The sequence below is a fragment of the Coregonus clupeaformis genome, unplaced genomic scaffold (assembly GCF_020615455.1).
Source record: "Coregonus clupeaformis isolate EN_2021a unplaced genomic scaffold, ASM2061545v1 scaf3541, whole genome shotgun sequence".
In the NCBI taxonomy this organism is placed as follows: domain Eukaryota; kingdom Metazoa; phylum Chordata; class Actinopteri; order Salmoniformes; family Salmonidae; genus Coregonus; species Coregonus clupeaformis.
This window is the reverse complement of record NW_025536995.1, coordinates 13,925-33,555: the sequence shown is the minus strand read 5'-3', so window position 1 is coordinate 33,555 and position 19,631 is coordinate 13,925. Positions and strand designations below refer to the sequence as shown.

The window sequence follows — 19,631 nt, the reverse complement described above, 5'->3', positions numbered from 1 at the left end:
CTGCCTTCACGTTCTTCGAACCCGGAATGTATGACAGTGAAAAATCAAACCGGGTGAAGAATAGGGCCCACCTGGCCTGGCGAGGATTCAGCCTCCTCGCTGCCCGGATGTACTCCAGGTTACGGTGGTCCGTCAAGATGAGGGAAGGGTGTTTCGCCCCTTCGAGCCAATGCCTCCACACGGTCAAAGCTCGGACAACAGCCAACAGCTCCCGATCACCAACGCCGAGTTCTGCTCCGGGCTAGAGTTTCTTAGAGAAGAAGGCACAGGGGCGGAGCTTGGGTGCGTCGCGGAGACCTATCCCTACCTCAGACGCATCCACCTCCACTACGAACGCTAGTGATGGATCGGGGTGGGCCAGTACCGGGGCTGTGGTGAACAGACCCCACAGTCTACTGAAGGCCAGGTCAGCCTCAGCAGACCAGCGGAGCCGGGACTGCCCACCCTTCAACAGGGATGTAATGTGAGCTGCAACCTTGCCAAAGCCCGGATAAACCCGATAGTAGTTGGCGAAGCCAAGGAGGCGCTGCACCTCCTTAACCGTGGTTGTAGTTGGCCAATTACGCATGGCTGAAATGCGATCTCCCTCCATCTCCACACCTGAGGTGGTAATGCGGTATCCGAGGAAGGAGACGGACTGCTGGAAAAACATACACTTCTCTGCCTTGGCATGAAGGTCATTTTCCAACAGTCGGGCCAGCACTTTGCAAACCAGGGACACATGCTCGGCGTGCGTAGCGGAATACACCAGGATGTCATCGATGTAGACCACCACACCGCGACCAAGCATGTCCCGAAACACCTCGTTCACAAAGGATTGGAAGACGGATGGAGCATTCATCAAACCGTAGGGCATCACCAGCTATTCATAATGCCCTGTGGTTGTGGTGAATGCTGTCTTCCACTCATCCCCCTCACGAACACACACCAGGTTGTATGTACTCCTGAGATCTAATTTGGTGAAGAAGCGCGCCCCATGCATTGACTCAATCACTGAAGGAATGAGGGGGAGAGGATAACTCCTGGGAGGTACAGCGTCTACCCGAAGGTTTATCGCACAATCCCCCGCCCGATGAGGTGGTAATTTTGTCTCCTGCGTCTTAGAAAAGGTGCGCCAGATCGAGGTATTCGGGGAGAATGCGCACGGTGGATGACCGTCTGGACTTTCCACCGTGGTTGCACCAACGGAAACACCTAGACACCACCCTGACACTCTCGCGACCACCCCTGTGAGAATCCTCTGCGCCATAGAGAAGGTGGGGTTGTGGAGTGCTAGCCAAGGGATACCTAATACCACAGGGAAAGCAGGAGACTCAATAATATAAAAGTAACCTGCTCACAATGAGTCTCCTGGGTGATCATGGTGACTGGTACAGTAACTTCCTTAACAAAACCGGACCCTAATGGTCGACTATCAAGTGCTCTGATGGGGAGTGGAATGGATAGGGGAACCAATGAAATGCCTTGACGGCGTGAGAATGCCCTGTCCATAAAGTTCCCAGCTGCGCCTGAATCGACTAGCGCCTTACACTGGGGAACTACCATGTGATCGGGAAAGTAGATAGGTAGGGTACAGTGCACAGCAGAAGGCACTGAATGAGTGTGGGTGTTCGATACATGGGGTGATGCGAGAGTGCCACGCCTGCCGCCTCCAGACCCAAAAGAGCGTTGACGACTATGTGTGGTGTACTGTCCCTTCGTGCCATTGGAGTGGCACTGTCGCTGTCGTCCTCCGCTCTCTCGGACGGCGGCTCCACCCAGCTCCATCAGCTCAGGATCCGAGTCGTCCGGGGTGGAAACGGGCAGACCCCTCCCAGGACGTCCTCTGGCTGCCAGCAGGTTGTCCAAACGGATGGCCATGTCCACCAGTTGCTTCCACAGATGGCACCGAAATGGTCGATCAGGGCCCCGCTCCACCCGGACCCCGCTGCAAGCGTCCGAAACTCCAACGCTGAAGCCCTAGCGGTCCTCGTCCCCTGCCTCAGGTGGACCAGCCGCTCGCCCGCCTCTCGACCTTCGGGCGGGTGATCGAAGACCGCCTGAAAGAGGCGAGCGAACTCCCCGTAGTTCTCCAACGCGGCTCCTCCTTTGTTCCAAACCGCGTTGGCCCACTCCAAGGCTTTCCCCGAGAGGCAGGAAACAAGGACGGACACCTTCTCCCGCTCCGATGGTGCCGGCCTGATGCTGGAGAAGTAGAACTCCAGTTGGAGGAGGAATCCTTGGCAGAGTGCCGCCGTCCCGACGAACGCCCGTGGTTGGGATACCTGGATCCCTCCGGGTGCTGGGGTGTAGGTGACTGGATCCTGTTGGCCAGCTGGTCTCGACAGATCGGGTCCTCTACTCTCCAGGCATTGGACGAACTGAAGAACCCGATCCATCGCTTCCCCCAAGCTGGCCAGCATCGTGGAATGGTCCTGGACCCGTGCCACGACTCCCGTTGACTCCATAACGGGTGGGTGATTCTGTGATGAGTGTGATAGAAGGAGTCAGGCGCAGGAGGGTAAATCACTGAATACAGAGTTTATTCCGTTGTACACAATTGCGCTAGATAGCGACACACGAAAACAGGCACAGGGGAAACTATCTACCCTGGCAATACACGGTACGGGATACTCCAACAATATACAGGCACAGGGGAAATATCTACCCTGGCAATAACAACGTGCGAGTAGCTCCACCGAGCTACACTTCTCTCACATTAAACAATCACTCACAAGGACAAGGGGGGCAGAGGGAACAGTTATACACTGACTAATGAGGGGATAAGAACCAGGTGTGTGTAATTGACAAGACAAGACAATGGAATGATGATATATGGGCGGCAGTGGCTAGTAAGCGGTGACATGAACGCCAAACCTACTCGAACAAGGAGGGAGGCAGCCTCGAAAAAAGTTGTTGCTCACCTGACAACATAATAACCACCGGAAAACTTATTACAGTGAACAAAAATATAAATGTCCCATGTTTCATGAGCTGAAATAAAAGATCCAAGAAATTTCCCATACGCACAAAAAGCTTATTTTGCTGAAATGTTGTGCCCAAATTTCTTTACGCATCTGGTGAACAGGTCAGGGTTCCATAGCCACAGGCAGAACAGCAGAAAACAACACAGGCCCTGATAGAACAGCTAAAACACAGGCCCTGATATCACAGCTAAAACACAGGCCCTGATGTAACAGCACCTTTAACAGCGATTACAGCCTTGAGTCTTCTTGGGAATGACGCTACAAGCTTGGCACACCTGTATTTGGGGAGTTTCTCCCATTCTTCTCTGCAGATCCTCTCAAGCTCTGTCAGGTTGGATGGGGAGTGTTGCTGCATAGCTATTTTCAGGTCTCTCCAGAGATGTTCGATCGGCTTCAAGTCCGGCTCTGGCTGGGCCACTCAAGGACATTCAGAGACTTGTCCCGAGCCACTCCTGCGTTGTTGGCTGTGTGCTTGGGTCGTTTGTTGGAAGGGATTCTGTATTTCTCGTATTTTCCCAATCCTGCCTAGTCTCCTGTCCCTGCCGCTGACAAACATGCCCACAGCATGATGCTGCCACCACCATGCTTCACCGTAGGGATGGTGCCAGGTTTCCTCCAGACGTGGACGCTTGGCATTCAGGCCAAAGAGTTCAATCTTGGTTTCATCAGACCAGATAATCTTATTTCTCATGATCTGAGAGTCTTTCGGTGCCTTTTGGCAAACCCCAGCGGGCTGTCAGGCCTTTTTACTGAGGAGTGGCTTCCGTCTGGGCACTCTACCATAAAGGCCTGATTGGTGGAGTGCTGCAGAGATGGTTGTCCTTCTGGAAGGTTCTCCCATCTCCACAGAGGAATTCTGGAGGTCTGTCAGAATGACCATCCGGTTCTTGGTAATCCATTTTAGAATAAGGCACCAACGAAACAAAATGTGGAAAAAGTCAAGGTCTGAATACTTTCCGAATGCACTGTAACAGCTAAATCACAGGCCCTGATATAAGAGCTAAAACACAGCTCAAAACAAAACTAAATGTTAAAGGATACGTTAAGACATACCCTCAATAAAAATTATTCAAGTGCACACTTCGGGAAGGTTGAAGAATCAGGACGCAGTCAGAAAGGGCTGGGGGCCAGGGACAAGGGGCAGAGAGGAAGAGGTGAAGCTGAGATCTTTGCCAGGGGCCAGAGAACCGGGGAAGGATTTACATTTTCCACAAAACTCTTTCATCAATGGGGAGAGGGGGAGGGGAAGGGGTCATTGCAGGTCAGACCCTTCAATGATCCCCTTTTAGTGTCTAAGCAACATGGTCGCTCGTGGAAGGTGGTTGCCTGGGCAAACACCCCTCAAGGTCTAATGATGACATCATCTCCATCATCTGGACATCAACGATGACATGTTTCACAGCTCAGGCCACGGAGAGAAGGGGGAAAGGAAATCAGAGGAGCACTTCACACACTCATACTGTATGTCCAGTGTTCGGTTGTGTTGTGTTCAGAGGACTACAAAAAAGGGGTGACACCCCCAACACCCCCCCCCCATTCTATCCAAGCCTCCTGTTCCTTTAAAGTAGGTACACGGTCCCTCCTCGTCTTCCACAATCTTAATATTCATTATTCTGTTCTTCGCCCTCCTCTTCCTCCTCTGTAAGGGTGGTCAGAGTTGTCAGGGTGGTCAAACAACAACACAATTAGACCCAACCAAATCATGAGAAAACAAAAAGAGAATTACTTGGACACATTGGGAAGAACAAACAAAAAAAACAGAGCAAACTAGAATGCTATTTGGTCCTAAACAGAGAGTACACTGTGGCAGAATACCTGACCACTGTGACTGACCCAAACTTAAGGAAAGCTTTGACTATGTACAGACTCAGTGAGCATAGCCTTGCTATTGACAAAGGCCGCCGCAGGCAGACCTGGCTCTCAAGAGAAGACAGGCTATGTGCACACTGCCCACAAAATGAGGTGGAAACGTAGCTGCACTCCTAACCTCCTGCCAAATGTATGACCATATTAGAGACACATATTTCCCTCAGATTACAGCGATCCACAAAGAATTCGAAAACAAACCCAATTTTGATAAACTCCATTATCTACTGGGTGAAAAACCACAGTGTGCCATCACAGCTGCAAGATTTGTGACCTGTTGCCACAAGAAAAGGGCAACCAGTGAAGAACAAACACCATTGTAAATAAAACCCATATTTATGTTTATTTTATTTTCCCATTTGTACTTTAACTATTTGCACATTGTTACAACACTCTATATATACATAATATGACATTTGAAATGTCTTTATTCTTTTGGAACTTCTGAGTGTAATGTTTACTGTTAATATTTATTGTTTATTTCACTTTTGTTTACTATCTACTTCACTTGCTTTAGCAATGTTAACACACATTTCCCATGCCAATAAAGCCCCTTAAATTGAATTGAAATTGAATTGAGAGAGAGAGAGAGAGAGAGAGAGAGAGAGAAACTTGAAAGTGAAAGTGCTCAATGGTGCTGCCCATGCTAAAACTGGCTTTTGGGCACTAGAGTCCTCTATCTATCTCTATGGAGGACACATGAAAACACCTGCCCCCGCATGCCTGTGCTCCCGCCTGCACAATCTGGCATTTGTCTGTCATTTTTTCTGTGTCAAAAGTTATGATATGAGTTGATTGGTAAAACCTCAGAATAACTCATAATTAACCAATTATAAATGCTTATATATGATTATAAATGATAGTTGATGTTTTGACAGAGACAGATGTCCTTACCCTGTGGAGGCGTATTGGGAGGCTGAGGAGGTGTTGAGGCCTCTAGGGTTGGTCCTCTGGGGAGAGGGAGGGGTTCTCTGCATACAGCGGTCTGGGTACCAGATCACCAGCCTGGTGCTCTCCAGCTCCACCCCCTGGACAGGAGGACAAACAGCAGGCAGAGTCCAAATACATGCAATGGAACTAATAGCATAGTCCTAAAAGGTTGTGCAGCCTGTCTATACTATGCCCCTGTGGTGGGGTCTGGTAGTGCAGCCTGTCTATACTATGTCCCCTGTGGTGGGGTCTGGTAGTGCAGCCCGTGTACACTATGTCCCCTGTGGTGGGGTCGGTAGTACCTGTCTATACAATGCCTGTGGTGGGTATTGTAGTGCACCCTGTCTATACTATGTCCCCTGTGGTGGGGTATTGTAGTGCACCCTGTCTATACTATGTCCCCTGTGGTGGGGTATTGTAGTGCACCCTGTCTATACTATGTCCCCTGTGGTGGGGTATTGTAGTGCAGCCTGTCACTACAGACCCTGGTTCGATTGCAGGATTCATCACAATCGGGCCATAATGGTGAGTCCCATGGGGTGGCGCGCAATTTGCCCAGTGTCGGCAGGGGTAGGCCGTCATTGTAAATAAGAATTTGTTCTTAACTGAATTGCCTAATTAAATAAAAAATTCACAGGGTCTGAGCTCTCCACCTGAAATGAGACAACTCAGTTAACAGTGCGTGTGATTTCTAATGAATTATTATTGATCTATGATAGTTTATCTCCTGACAGTAATGGCTACGTGGTTCAATAGAGCCATCATGTGTCCAATAGGCAGAAATACAAGAAACAACATCGAAGTGGAAATAGTCATGCATCAATGTATTAATAGTTAATCAAATAATCAATGTATATATTGTCTAATTTTTGTTTTATTTACAACATTATGTTTATCCTGTATTGACACTGAACATCACTGTAAAAACTGCAAATGTAAAAATATTTGATGTATCTAAATAGTTAATAATATATATTTTTTAATAATAAAACAAGCAATATCATGACACTGAACAATATGGTATTACATAATATAAAATGCGGAACAATGTCTGACAACAATACAAAGTAAATCATCATTAAACACATCAGAGCAACGCCAAGAGCTACAAGTATTAAAAAGCTGTTACCAGTATTATTCATGTTAGTCGCTGAAAAGTATCATCCTGCATCCTTTGACTCTCTATATCCCCTATCCTCCCGGCCGGCTCGGTCCTCCCCCTCCTGCTCCGTGGCTTGACGACTCATTGCGAGCTCACAGAACAGGGCTCTGGGCAGCCGAGCGGAAATGGAGGAAAAATAGACTCCCTGCGGACCTGGCATCTTTTCACTCCTCCTCTCTACATTTTCTTCATCTGTTTCTGCTACTAAAGCCACATTCTACCACTCTAAATTCCAAGCATCTGCCTCTAACCCTAGGAAGCTCTTTTGCCACCTTCTCCTCCCTGCTGAATCCTCCTCCCTCCACCCCCTCCTCCCTCTCTGTGGATGACTTCGCCAACCATTTTGAAAAGAAGGTTGACGACATCCGATCCTCGTTTGTTAAGTCAAATGACACTGCTGGTCCTGCTCACACTGCCCTACCCTATGCTTTGACTTCTTTCTCTCCTCTCTCTCCAGATGAAATCTTGCGACTTGTGACGGCCGCCGCCCAACAACCTTCCCGCTTGAACCTATCCCCTCCTCTCTTCTCCAGACCATCTCCGGTGACCTTCTCCCTTACCTCACCTCGCTCATCAACTCATCCTTGACCGCTGGCTATGTCCCTTCCGTCTTCAAGAGAGCGAAAGTTGCACCCCTTCTCAAAAAACCAACACTCCATCCCTCTGATGTCAACAACTACAGACCAGTATCCCTTCTTTCTTTTCTCTCCAAAACTCTTGAGCGTGCCATCTCTCTCAGAGTGACCTTCTTGATCCATACCAGTCAGGTTTCAAGACTGGTCATTCAACTGAGACTGCTCTTCTCTGTGTCACGGAGGCTCTCCGCACTGCTAAAGCTAACTCTCTCTCCTCTGCTCTTGTCCTTCTAGACCTGTCTTCTGCCTTTGATACTGTGAACCATCAGATCCTCCTCTCCACCCTCTCCGAGTTGGGCATCTCCGGCGCGGCTCACTCTTGGATTGTCTCCTACCTGACCGGTCGCTCCTACCAAGTGGCGTGGTGAGAATCTGTCACCGCACCACGTGCTCTCACCACTGGTGTCCCCCAGGGCTCAGTTCTAAGCCCACTCCTATTCTCGCTATACACCAAGTCACTTGGCTCTGTCATATCCTCACATGGCCTTTCCTATCATTGCTACGCAGACGACACACAACTAATCTTCTCCTTTCCCCCTTCTGATAACCAGGTGGCGAATCACATCTCTGCATGTCTGGCAGACATATCAGTGTGGATGACGGATCACCACCTCAAGCTGAACCTCGGCAAGACGGAGCTGCTCTTCCTCCCAGGGAAGGACTGCCGTTCCATGATCTCGCCATCACGGTTGACAACTCCGTTGTGTCCTCCTCCCAGAGTGCGAAGAGCCTTGGCGTGACCTCGACAACACCCTGTCGTTCTCCGCTAACATCAAGGCGGTGACCCGATCCTGTAGGTTCATGCTCTACAACATTCGGAGAGTACGACCCTGCCTTACACAGGAAGTGGCACAGGTCCTAATCCAGGTACTTGTCATCTCCCGTCTGGATTACTGCAACTCGCTGTTGGCTTGGCTCCCTGCCTGTGCCATTAAACCCCTACAACTCATCCAGAATGCTGTAGCCCGTCTGGTGTTCAACCTTCCCAAGTTCTCTCACGTCACCCCGCTCCTCCGCACACTCCACTGGCTTCCAGTTGAAGCTCACATCTGCTACAAGACCATGGTGCTTGCCTACGGAGCTGTGAGGGGAACGGCACCTCCGTACCTTCAGGCTCTGATCAGTCCCTACACCCAAACGAGGGCATTGCGTTCATCCACATCTGGCCTGCTGGCCCCACTACCTCTGCGGAAGCACAGTTCCCGCTCAGCCCAGTCAAAACTGTTCGCTGCTCTGGCACCCCAATGGTGGAACAAGCTCCCTCACGACGCTAGGACAGCGAGACACTTGAAACCCCACCTCTTTAAGGAATACCTGGGATAGGATAAAGTAATCCTTCTATCCCCCTTACCCCACCCCCAAAAAAAAAAAAAAAAAAATACACATTGTAAAGTGGTTATCCAATTTCACAACTCTTAGTACAAAACTCAAAACAGATAATCAAAAAGGTGTTTTTTCACAAATTTAAGCTCATTTTCAAATGACTGAGTAAAACACAAAAAATCACACAGTAACTTTTTCACCAAACATAATCAGTATTTCCTCTAGAAATACCTTTCATATAAAGTCATTGCCCTTCACAATGCAATGCTCACAATACTTTTCATATGATTCTCTTCTCATTTGTTTAAATACATTTGACCATCACTTAATCCAGCTGTGCTTAATGGTTAATCACTTAACCGTTTGGTAAACCTATAGATTTTTAACTGGTTTGTCTACTATATTATGGATTTTGAGAACTACAGACATAAAATGTGTGTTTGTAAAGTATAAACATCTAAATTACATGTATGATACATGATAATCATACATAATGACAACTCGTTATTGCTAACTGATATCACATAGTGGTAACCACAATTGGTCACTATATAAAAGGGTGTGTGTGAACACTTGCAATTTATTTCAACATGGAGCAGGATAGACAGCAAGGGAGAGGAATAAATCAAAGAGCTCGTGGACAACGGACCCATCATAGAGGTCAAAGAGGTGGACATGGGCCCCATCAAAGAGGTCAAAGAGGTGGACATCAGAGAGAGGGAGGCAGACGGCAGGGAACTGTCGTGTCTAATGAAGTCCGGGCCAAGAGGCCTTGCCATGGCAGAGGCTGCCAGATTAGTTCATCCCAATCTGAAAAAGATCAGCTGTCAATTAGATTATGAAAACATTTCGCCAAGAAAACCGGTTAATCTGCAGGATATGCACTATGCTTTACCATTACATTTAAAGTAAATTACACATTGTAATGCATGTGGTGACCGTGGTAGTGTGCTGACCTACCAGCAGGAGTGGGCAGTTGTGGAAATGGTGAGGGCCAGGAATGACATATGGCTGTCTGAAATAAAGCAGGCCATTGAGGAGAATGATGACACCTTTGCCAATGTGCATCCATCAGCCTACTAATAATCACCTGCCTTTTGAAGAGGCAGCAGGTATCTATGGAACACATTTACCTGGTGCCTTTTGAGAGGAACAACCACCAGATAAAACAGCTGTATGAGTATGTTCAGGTACAGCACTATATACTGTATTACTGTTACTATGTGATGCACATGCTACTTCACAATACATTACTGGAACTATACTATAAAAGCACTAAAGATGGTGTGGTAGGACGTAGGCCATGACTTGGATCCTACAACGCTGCACACCTCATTGTGTTTCTCAGTGAAATTGAGCAGGCCTGTCAAGGTGAAGGGGTCACCTATGTCATTGTATGGGACGATGTCAGGTTCCACCACGCAGAGGTGGTTCAGGTATGGTTTCAGGCCCATCCCCGATTCGTGACCCTATACCTGCCCCCATACTCTCCTTTCCTCAACCCTATTGGGGAATTTTTTAGCATGAAGGTGTATGATGTCCTGCAATGCATGAACAATGAGGACATTCACTATGATGTGGATGAGAATTTATAGCCAAATGCTCAAGACAGGCTTGATGCAAATTAATGCGTGCTAAAGGTTGTTTAATTTTCATTCATTTTATTTGTTTCATTTTTGCATGAATTATGTGTAGAGGATGTCTGCATTGATCACCTTTGATTGCACATTGGATAGATATTATGGAAATTATAGATCTTCTGTCAATTTTGTTGGGTAATGTAAGTGTATTGCCTAATGTGAAAACAGTGTAATTTACAGTACAGTAGCATATTACTTTCAGCACTTCTAAGGGTGATTTGAAACACATATCTTGCATTGTTTGCTATTGGATTAACTGGTAGTTAAAATGACTAAATTGAAAATATAGTATGTTGTGTTTTGGTGATTAAACCAATGTTCTCATTACATTTCAGAATGAACTTATATTTTGAATTAATGGATGTGTGGTGATAGATGTTTACAATCCAAATGAATGTAAAATGACAGGTTTTGAATGAAAGACTGGCTGCGTTATAAGTGTGACCAGTTTGGAGTTTTGTACTAAGAGTCGTGAAAATGTACCACGTATGGGTGGAAATAAAACCAAAACCATTTGAAAAAACAAGAACCTTTTTCATGTAGTGTTGATAAAACACGTTTGTGTGCGTGAACGTTTGTGTGTGTCTGTGTGTGGGCATGTTCATGTGTATGACTGTCTGTGTGTGTGTGTGTGTGTGTGTGTGTGTGTGTGTGTGTGTGTGTGTGTGTGTGTGTGTGTGTGTGTGTGTGTGTGTGTGTGGTGTGAGGTAGGCATTTGGATTTGATGTTTAACAAACATATAGATGAGCTGGTTAAGAAGCTAAGATTTAAAGTTGGCTTTTTTTACGGAAACAGGTCGTGCCTTTCTCTAAGCACTAGGAAGCAGATTATTCAGTCAACCTTTTTATCTGTTCTTGATTATGGTGATATTATTTATCAAAGTGCAGCTGCTACTACTCTTAACCCTTTGGATGCCATCTACCATAGTGCCCTTTGTTTAATAGCTCAGCTTTGTCTGTAGCTCAGCTGGTAGAGCACGGCGCTTGTAACGCCAAGGTAGTGGGTTCGATCCCCGGGACCACCCATACACAAAAAAAATGTATGCACGCATGACTGTAAGTCGCTTTGGATAAAAGCGTCTGCTAAATGGCATATTATTATTATAATAACAGGAGACAGATTTGATACTCATCAACGCATACTGTATCAAAAGGTTGGCTGGCCTTGTCAAAGGCTGATGTCGATGTGTGGTGGGAGTCAGGCGCAGGACACTGAGGCTCAGTCAAAACGACTTTACTGGACTGAGAAAACAAACACTCAATACAAAAATAAAGACCGCGACACAGGAGGTAAAACGAACACGCAAACCATGCGTAACAAGAATAATCCGATCAAGGAAAACCAAACTGACAACACCAGACCGGTGGACAATTACACACAAATACCCACAAACAAAACAAGAAACTTATAGGGGACATAATGAACACTAACTAGACACAGGTGTACAAATAAGAAAAAACCAAACAAACATCGATAACATTCAACGGTGGCAGCTAGTACTCCGGGGACGACGAACGCCGAAGCCTGCCCGAGCAAGGAGGAGGAGCAGTCTCGGCAGAATTTGTGACAGGCCTTTGCTAAAGACTCCACTGAAGATACTGTTATAATAAGGTCAAAACAATGACAATTACGTTTATTCTTAAAAATGTATCAGAAAAAATGTCACACTTCACACAGTTTACAAAAAAATAACATTTCATAAAAGCGTTAAGAAATGTTGCATCAAGCAGAACTCTTTCCTGGACATTGAGGCAAAATTGTGCCATAGTTTGTAATAAAAACAATTACAAATATTTATAAAAAAATCAAGCAAACCTCTACGATGTGTATCATCTAATAGTAGCATATGAAGTAATACAATATAATAGAAACACAATAACTAGGACCTTGAGGTTGCCTACTTCAGAAATGCATATATTTTTTAAAGATCTGGTACTCAGAAATATTAAAGATTTTACTTAAGAAATATTAAACTTATAACATTTTCAACTATATTATTATATACTATTATAAACTGGTTAGTTTGGGTCTTGGATGCTGACTGACTGAAACTGCATTTCAGAAGTGAATACTGTATATCAGACAATATACCACGGGTATGGCGTAAAAAATACTATTTATGTTGGTAACCAGTTTCTAATAGCAATCAGGCCAATATACGACGGCATATCCGCTTTGTGTCAAGAACAGCCCTTAGCCGTAGTATAAACCACCCAGTTTATAATGGCCAATATTCCACACCCCTCAAGCTTTATGGCACTTATTTTGAATATATGGGTTTTTGTCAAACTTGTTGAGTTCAGGTCTTCTTGGTTCTGGGTTTGTTGTGTTCAGGTCTTCTTGGTTCTGGGTTTGTTGTGTTCAGGGCTTCTTGGTTCTGGGTTTGTTGACTGCCTTGACTGTAGATCACAGAGGGGTCCTCCTCAGCTGATTGTGCTGCTGCAGGTCTGAAGAGAGAGAAACAGAAATGAAACAAAGGTTGCGTCCCAAATGTTGGCACCCAATACCCTTTATAGTGCACTGCCTTTGTAGTGCACTAAATAGGGAATATGATGCCATTTGGAATGCAAAATGAGCAGTTCCTCAAAACCATCATTACATCAATACATGTCATAGTAATTTTCTTGAGATGTCCATTGTTGGGTTCGTAGTTTAAGGAAATGACATCACTAGTGGTCACTATGGGTCAACTGTTTTGCTTATTGATGACATCTCCTACAATAAGCAGCAGCATATGAATTACCTTAATGCAGAATATGCTTACTGGGTGGCAGCACTGGGGCGGTTGAATTTCACAGCAGCGTACTGGACATCCTCGTCCTGTTTCTGGGGTTGAGGCAGTTGGACGGTGGAGTACAGAGGCACTTCCTGGTTTTTGGAGCGAGAGAAGTGGACGCTGGCGTAGTAAACATCATCCTGGTCTACGGTGGCTGCTGTCTGTGTTGCAGTAGGGGTCATGGCCATGCCTGAGATGTTGTCATACACTGGACTAGAGTCTCCCTGTTGGGGTGAGAGGACAGACAACATGAGGAGTAGAAATGTTCCACAAAGCAACACACAGACATCACAATCATCTTCTGATTCCAAAAGACTCACCTGTCCATCGTCTGCTGTGTCTCTTGTGTCAGAGGTGGATTTGGAGGACTTCTTCCTGTTTGTTAATTAATGAATTAATCAATCAATCAATGTTACTAAAGTTAAATAATAAAAAATAAATAATACAATTCACTCACCTGAACCACATGAGTCCAGAGAGACAGAGGATGAGAACCAGAACAACCACTATGATTCCTACAACTGCAGTCATAACTGATGTTTGTTTTCCTAAAATAAAATATAGATAATATGAGTACATGGCATGATATAATAAACTAAAAATAAACGTAAATACAGGACATTAATGCAATACTTGTTAAGGGATCTTATAACACAATGTATAGTTATAAACTAAGGTGTAATAATCCAAAGTATAATGATTCAGATTAACTTGAAACATGTAGTTTTATGTTGAAGTACTGAAGATGTAACTTTACCTGCTACCATGATCATCAAAGCTGTAGAGTTCTTAGATGTTATTTTATTCCGGGCCTCACAGTAGTATTCTCCACTGTCCTCAGAGCTGATGTTAGTGATATTGTAACTCTGTCCTGATGCTTTTGGTGAGGTTACGTTCTTCTTGTACCAGGTGTATTTGTCCACAGGTGGGTTGGCATCACTGCTGCAGGTCAGAGTCACTGTACTGCCCTCCACTATTTTCCCAGAGGGACTGACTGACACTGAGCTGTTCTTTGGGCCATCTGGTGGACAATATGTAACAACACATTGTTCATACATATTGCTTTACATGAGGAGCATCATGGAACTTATACATGTGATTGAAATAAATGAAATATTAATATAAATATGTGTAACTTAGACGATAATGTAACAATACAGTGTTTGTGTAGTACTACAGTAGTGAGATGAGTACAATCATGGGACCTGGACATAGATTGAAATAATAGATAGATAGAATAGAGAAGAGAAGATGTTACTAAAAGAATACAACTGGAGATGGATCACACATACTCACATCTGACAGTGAGAGTCTCTTCAGGAGAGTGGAGAACCTCATGGCCTTCTACAGCACAGGAGTATCTGCCTGCATCCTCACTGCTGACTGGGTTTAGGAACAGACTGTTAGATTGGTTGGTTACATGTCCGTTCTTGTACCAGATGTAGGTGGGGTTGGGGTTGTCACTCAGAGTACAGGTGGTGCTACAGGTCAGTGTCACCTTCTGTCCCTCTGTCACAGTGGGTGGAGTCACCTTCACCTGCAGACCTAAACGAATGGGCGTTAAAACACTGAGTATATCATGAAGTAATAGTTTGCAGTATTTATAAGATGTGACATGCAGTGTTACCTGTGACAGTCAGAGTTGTACCAGGGAAGGTGGGCTCCCAGTTTGTCTGATCTGTTATGACTCTAAACTTATACTCAGCTGAATCCTCCTCTTTCAGGTCTGTGATTCTCAGGGTGGAGTCACTCTGCATATTTCTAAGGTACTCCACACGACCTCCATACCCCGGGCTCAGGATTTGAGGTGCCTCATCAAGTTTTCCTTTTGTATACCAGTTTGTTTCGGAGACTCTATGACCACTGGGATATGTATAAGAGCAGGATATGTCCACAGATGACCCCTTCAAGGTACAGATACTTTGATGGGTGTAAGTCACGTGGAAATAACTGTGACCCCCAACAGCTGAAACACAAGTACATTTTTAAAATGGTGTACGTATTTTGAACTGTAAAGTCAACAGCCATTAATCGAAATGAAATAGTAGCCCTATTTCATGTCTGTTTCACTGCACATCAACACTGACCAATGATGTATTGGATGATTTTGCAAGACTTTAAAAAGTGTATTAGTCACACTCACACACTGCAGGAGAATTGATGCCTTTTACAGCACAGTAGAAGCTGTCGTCAGTATTTATGTAGACTGAGTATGAGGGGGAGGAGTCCTCTTGTACAATCTTACTGTTCCTGTACCAGATGTAGGTGGGGTTGGGGTTGTCAGTCAGAGTACAGGTCGTGCTACAGGTCAGTGCCGTTGACCACCATGTAGTGGTCACCTTCACCTGCAGGTCTGGAGTAGATAACAACATTAAATACCTCAATTACCTGTTGTCTAGTTCAAATGAGGCAGGAGTGGATGTTCTCAAATCATCAATTCAGACATTCCTATTTTACGCATACTTTCGTATTATTTATATTATTTCAATTCAAATTAAGACAATTTTACAGAACCACTTAAACAGATTAGCACTATATATAATATCACTGTACCTGTAACAGACAAAGTGACTCCAGGATCACCAAAATATCTCCCTCCGGTCTGATCTGTTATAAATCTGAACTTGTACGTAGCTGAGTCACTCTCTCTCAGGTCTGTGATTTTCAGGGTGTGGACATTCTTCTTATCACTACGGTACGTCACACGACCTTTGTAGTCTAGGTCATCACTCACACTCACATAATTATCCATAGGATAAACTTTGGTGAACCAGAAGGTTTTTATGACATTATACCAACTGGGATACGTGTAAGAGCAGGACAGCTCCACTGATGACACCTTCAAGGTACAAATACTGTGAGTGGTGTAAGTCACACTCCAGCCATTCTGCTCCAGTACAGCTGAAATACAGTTAAACATCACAAGGACATTACATTAACTTCAAGGTCCTTTGACTCACACTAACACTTTGTTCCCGTAGTTGCTGAGTTGAGACATAGATACTCTTTGGTTGAGTGTGAATGGAAACCGTTTAAAGTGAAGTGGACACGCCAAATGTGTCACTAGTAGAACATGAAAATGGTTATGCTTTTAGAAATATCTGTAGATTGACAAACCAGGCAACTCAAAGATAAGAATGAGACCATACCTGCTACAGACCAGAGAAAGACCACCAACACACTTCCTGCTGTTCTCAAGGCCATTGTTGCATCTCCCACCCTGCAGTCTTAGAAACATAAACAACAACTCACTCTATAGCTGGTGAATAACTACACCTGATACATTGAAGTATAAACTGTAAATGGGGTACAGGGCCTCATTACTGAAAATGAACCAGGCTCATATTGTGTTGTGTTGTGTTTTGCTATATGGTTGTCTATGTGAATACTGTCTGTCTGTTAGTCTATTGCACTATATATGTATGTATGTATGTATGTATGTATGTATGTATGTATGTATGTATGTATAATAATAATATAATATGCCATTTAGCAGACGCTTTTATCCAAAGCGACTTACAGTCATGCGTGCATACATTTTTGTGTATGGGTGGTCCCGGGGATCGAACCCACTACCTTGGCGTTACAAGCGCCGTGCTCCACCAGCTGAGCTACAGAGGACCACATGTATGTGTGTATGTATGTATGTGGGTACAGTGCCTATCATCAGTAGGCTATTTACCCGTTGGATTTATTAAATGTTTTGTGTGTTACAAAGTGGGATTGAAAGGGATTTCATTGTGGGGGTTTTTGGGGAACACAAAATACTCCATAATGTCAAAGTGAAAAGAAAATTATATAAAAGTTCACAAATTAAGAAAAAATACATAACTGAAATGTCTTGATTATGTAAGTATTAACCCTCTTTGTTATTACAATCCTAAATAAGTTCAGGAGTAAAGATGTGATTAACCTCTTAAGGATGGGACCCTTTTTTTCAATTTTCGCCTAAAATAACATACCCAAATCTAACTGCCTGTAGCTCAGGACCTGAAGCAAGGATATGCATATTCTTGATACCATTTGAAAGGAAACACTTTGAAGTTTGTGGAAATATGAAATTAATATAGGCGACTTTCGCTACGACTTTCGCTACGAGATTTGACGAGATTTGACGTGACTTCCGTCTCGCTTCCGCATTGTCTCCGTACTGCTGTGCTGTTTGTTGCTACTTGGCTACCTGCCAAACTATTCACGTTTTACTTTTAATAAACGTTTAATCAATCTTTGTGTTCAACAAATTTACCAACTTTTTAGTTTTTTCCTCACTCATCTTTTTTCGTTAAACTTTTTCACCCCGGACGTTTATCCCGAGACAGAAGAGTCATTTTCCTGTGCGTTTTAGCTGCCAACTTTACGTTATTTTCCTTTTTTCCATCGCAACTTTTTCCCTTATTCAACTTTTTTCACTCCGGACGCTTTATCTGGACATGGTTCATCAACATCTTCAACAGCCGAAGCTAAGTAGTAACATTAACATGATGTCTTCTAATTGCAGTCGCTGTACTCGTAATATACAGGAGAACGATCGCCTTACGGCGAAAATAGCTGTGCTACAAGCCCAGCTTCAGACGCAATCGTTAGGCAAGGGTAATCTCAGTGTAGGAAAGGAAGAAACAGCGTCTGTGCCACCAGTAAGTACAGACAGTAACGTTAGTATAAATCCCCCCGCACAGTCCCCGCAGCGGACAACTTTCTCATGGCTTCTGGAGGGAAATACTGTTGGAATACTCAACCGGTGTCGCTCATTCAGCCGACAGAAACCTTCAACCGGTTTTCCCCATTATGTAGCGAGTCGGAGTCTGAGTCTGAGTCTTCTCTAGTCTCTACTCCTCCCGTTACGGGGTCTGAGACGCCTGAAGGCTCCCACCATTAGCTCTGACAAATTGAAAACCCTAGTCATTGGTGACTCCATTACCCGCAGTATTAGACTTAAAACGAATCACCCAGCGATCATACACTGTTTACCAGGGGGCAGGGCTACCGACGTTAAGGCTAATCTAAAGATGGTGCTGGCTAAAGCTAAAACTGGCGAGTGTAGAGAGTATAGAGATATTGTTATCCACGCCGGCACCAACGATGTTAGGATGAAACAGTCAGAGGTCACCAAGTGCAACATAGCTTCAGCTTGTAAATCAGCTAGAAAGATGTGTCGGCATCGAGTAATTGTCTCTGGCCCCCTCCCAGTTAGGGGAAGTGACGAGCTCTACAGCAGAGTCTCAGCACTTAATCGCTGGTTGAAAACTGTTTTCTGCCCCTCCCAAAAGATAACATTTGTGGATAATTGGCCCTCTTTCTGGGACTCACCCACAAACAGGACCAAGCCTGACCTGCTGAGGAGTGACGGACTCCATCCTAGCTGGAGGGGTGCTCTCCTCTTATCTACCAACATAGATAGGGCTCTAACTCCTCTAGCCCCACAGTGAAATAGGGTGCAGGCCAGGCAGCAGGCTGTTAGCCAACCTGCCAGCTTAGTGGAGTCTGCCAATAGCACAGTCAGTGTAGTCAGCTCAGCCATACCCATTGAGACTGTGTCTGTGCCTCGACCTAGGTTGGGCAAAACTAAACATGGCGGTGTTCACCCTAGCAATCTTATTAGGATAAAGACCTCCTCCATTCCTGCCATTATTGAAAGAGATCGTGATACCTCACATCTCAAAATAGGGTTACTTAATGTTAGATCCCTCACTTCAAAGGCAGTCATAGTCAATGAACTAATCACTGATCATAATCTCGATGTGATTGGCCTGACTGAAACATGGCTTAAGCCTGATGAATTTGCTGTGTTAAATGAGGCCTCACCTCCTGGTTACACTAGTGACCATATTCCCCGTGCATCCCGCAAAGGCGGAGGTGTTGCTAACATTTACGATAGCAAATTTCAATTTACAAAAAAAAAAATGGCGTTTTCATCTTTTGAGCTTCTAGTCATGAAATCTATGCAGCCTACTCAATCACTTTTTATAGCTACTGTTTACAGGCCTCCTGGGCCATATACAGCGTTCCTCTCTGAGTTTCCTGAATTCCTATCAGACCTTGTAGTCATAGCAGATCATATTCTAATTTTTGGTGATTTTAATATTCACATGGAGAAGTCCACAGACCCACTCCAAAAGTCTTTCGGAGCCATTATCGACTCAGTGGGTTTTGTCCAACATGTCTCTGGACCTACTCACTGCCACAGTCATACTCTGGACCTAGTTTTGTCCCATGGAATAAATGTTGTAGATCTTAATGTTTTTCCACAAAATCCTGGACTATCGGACCACCATTTTATTACATTTGCAATCGCAACAAATAATCTGCTCAGACCCCAACCAAGGAGCATCAAAA

At 44.7% G+C, this 19,631-nt stretch overlaps 1 protein-coding gene across 2 annotated transcripts; it reads right to left on the bottom strand.

Moving 5' to 3' along the window:
* Window positions 1-12,768: 12,768 nt before the first annotated feature.
* LOC121564433 (B-cell receptor CD22-like) lies at window positions 12,769-16,616 on the bottom strand. Of its 2 annotated transcripts, none has more exons than XM_045220309.1 (10): window positions 16,448-16,616; window positions 15,852-16,199; window positions 15,442-15,651; window positions 14,926-15,264; window positions 14,595-14,843; window positions 14,056-14,319; window positions 13,756-13,846; window positions 13,619-13,673; window positions 13,287-13,522; window positions 12,769-12,969 (listed from the first exon to the last, which is right to left on the bottom strand). In XM_045220309.1, exons 1-10 carry the CDS (start codon window positions 16,500-16,502, stop codon window positions 12,822-12,824), a joined length of 1,995 nt encoding a protein of 664 aa, XP_045076244.1. In that variant the 5' UTR covers window positions 16,503-16,616; the 3' UTR covers window positions 12,769-12,821. The 2 variants fall into 2 exon arrangements, with proteins under 2 accessions (XP_045076244.1, XP_041731696.2); XM_041875762.2 differs by having other exon boundaries at window positions 12,886-12,969; window positions 13,266-13,522.
* Between the last annotated feature and the right edge of the window lie 3,015 nt (window positions 16,617-19,631).

What these genes read in the sequence shown, in the direction of transcription:
- LOC121564433 (XM_045220309.1), bottom strand. Translation starts at nt 16,502, where the DNA reads ATGGCCTTGAGAACAGCAGGAAGTGTGTTGGTGGTCTTTCTCTGGTCT. An exon ending in AGTCACTTTGTCTGTTACAG is followed by an intron (nt 15,652 to 15,851) that starts GTACAGTGATAT and finishes TATCTACTCCAG; the next exon opens with ACCTGCAGGTGAAGGTGACC. An exon ending in ACACAGCAGACGATGGACAG is followed by an intron (nt 13,523 to 13,618) that starts GTGAGTCTTTTG and finishes TCACCCCAACAG; the next exon opens with GGAGACTCTAGTCCAGTGTA.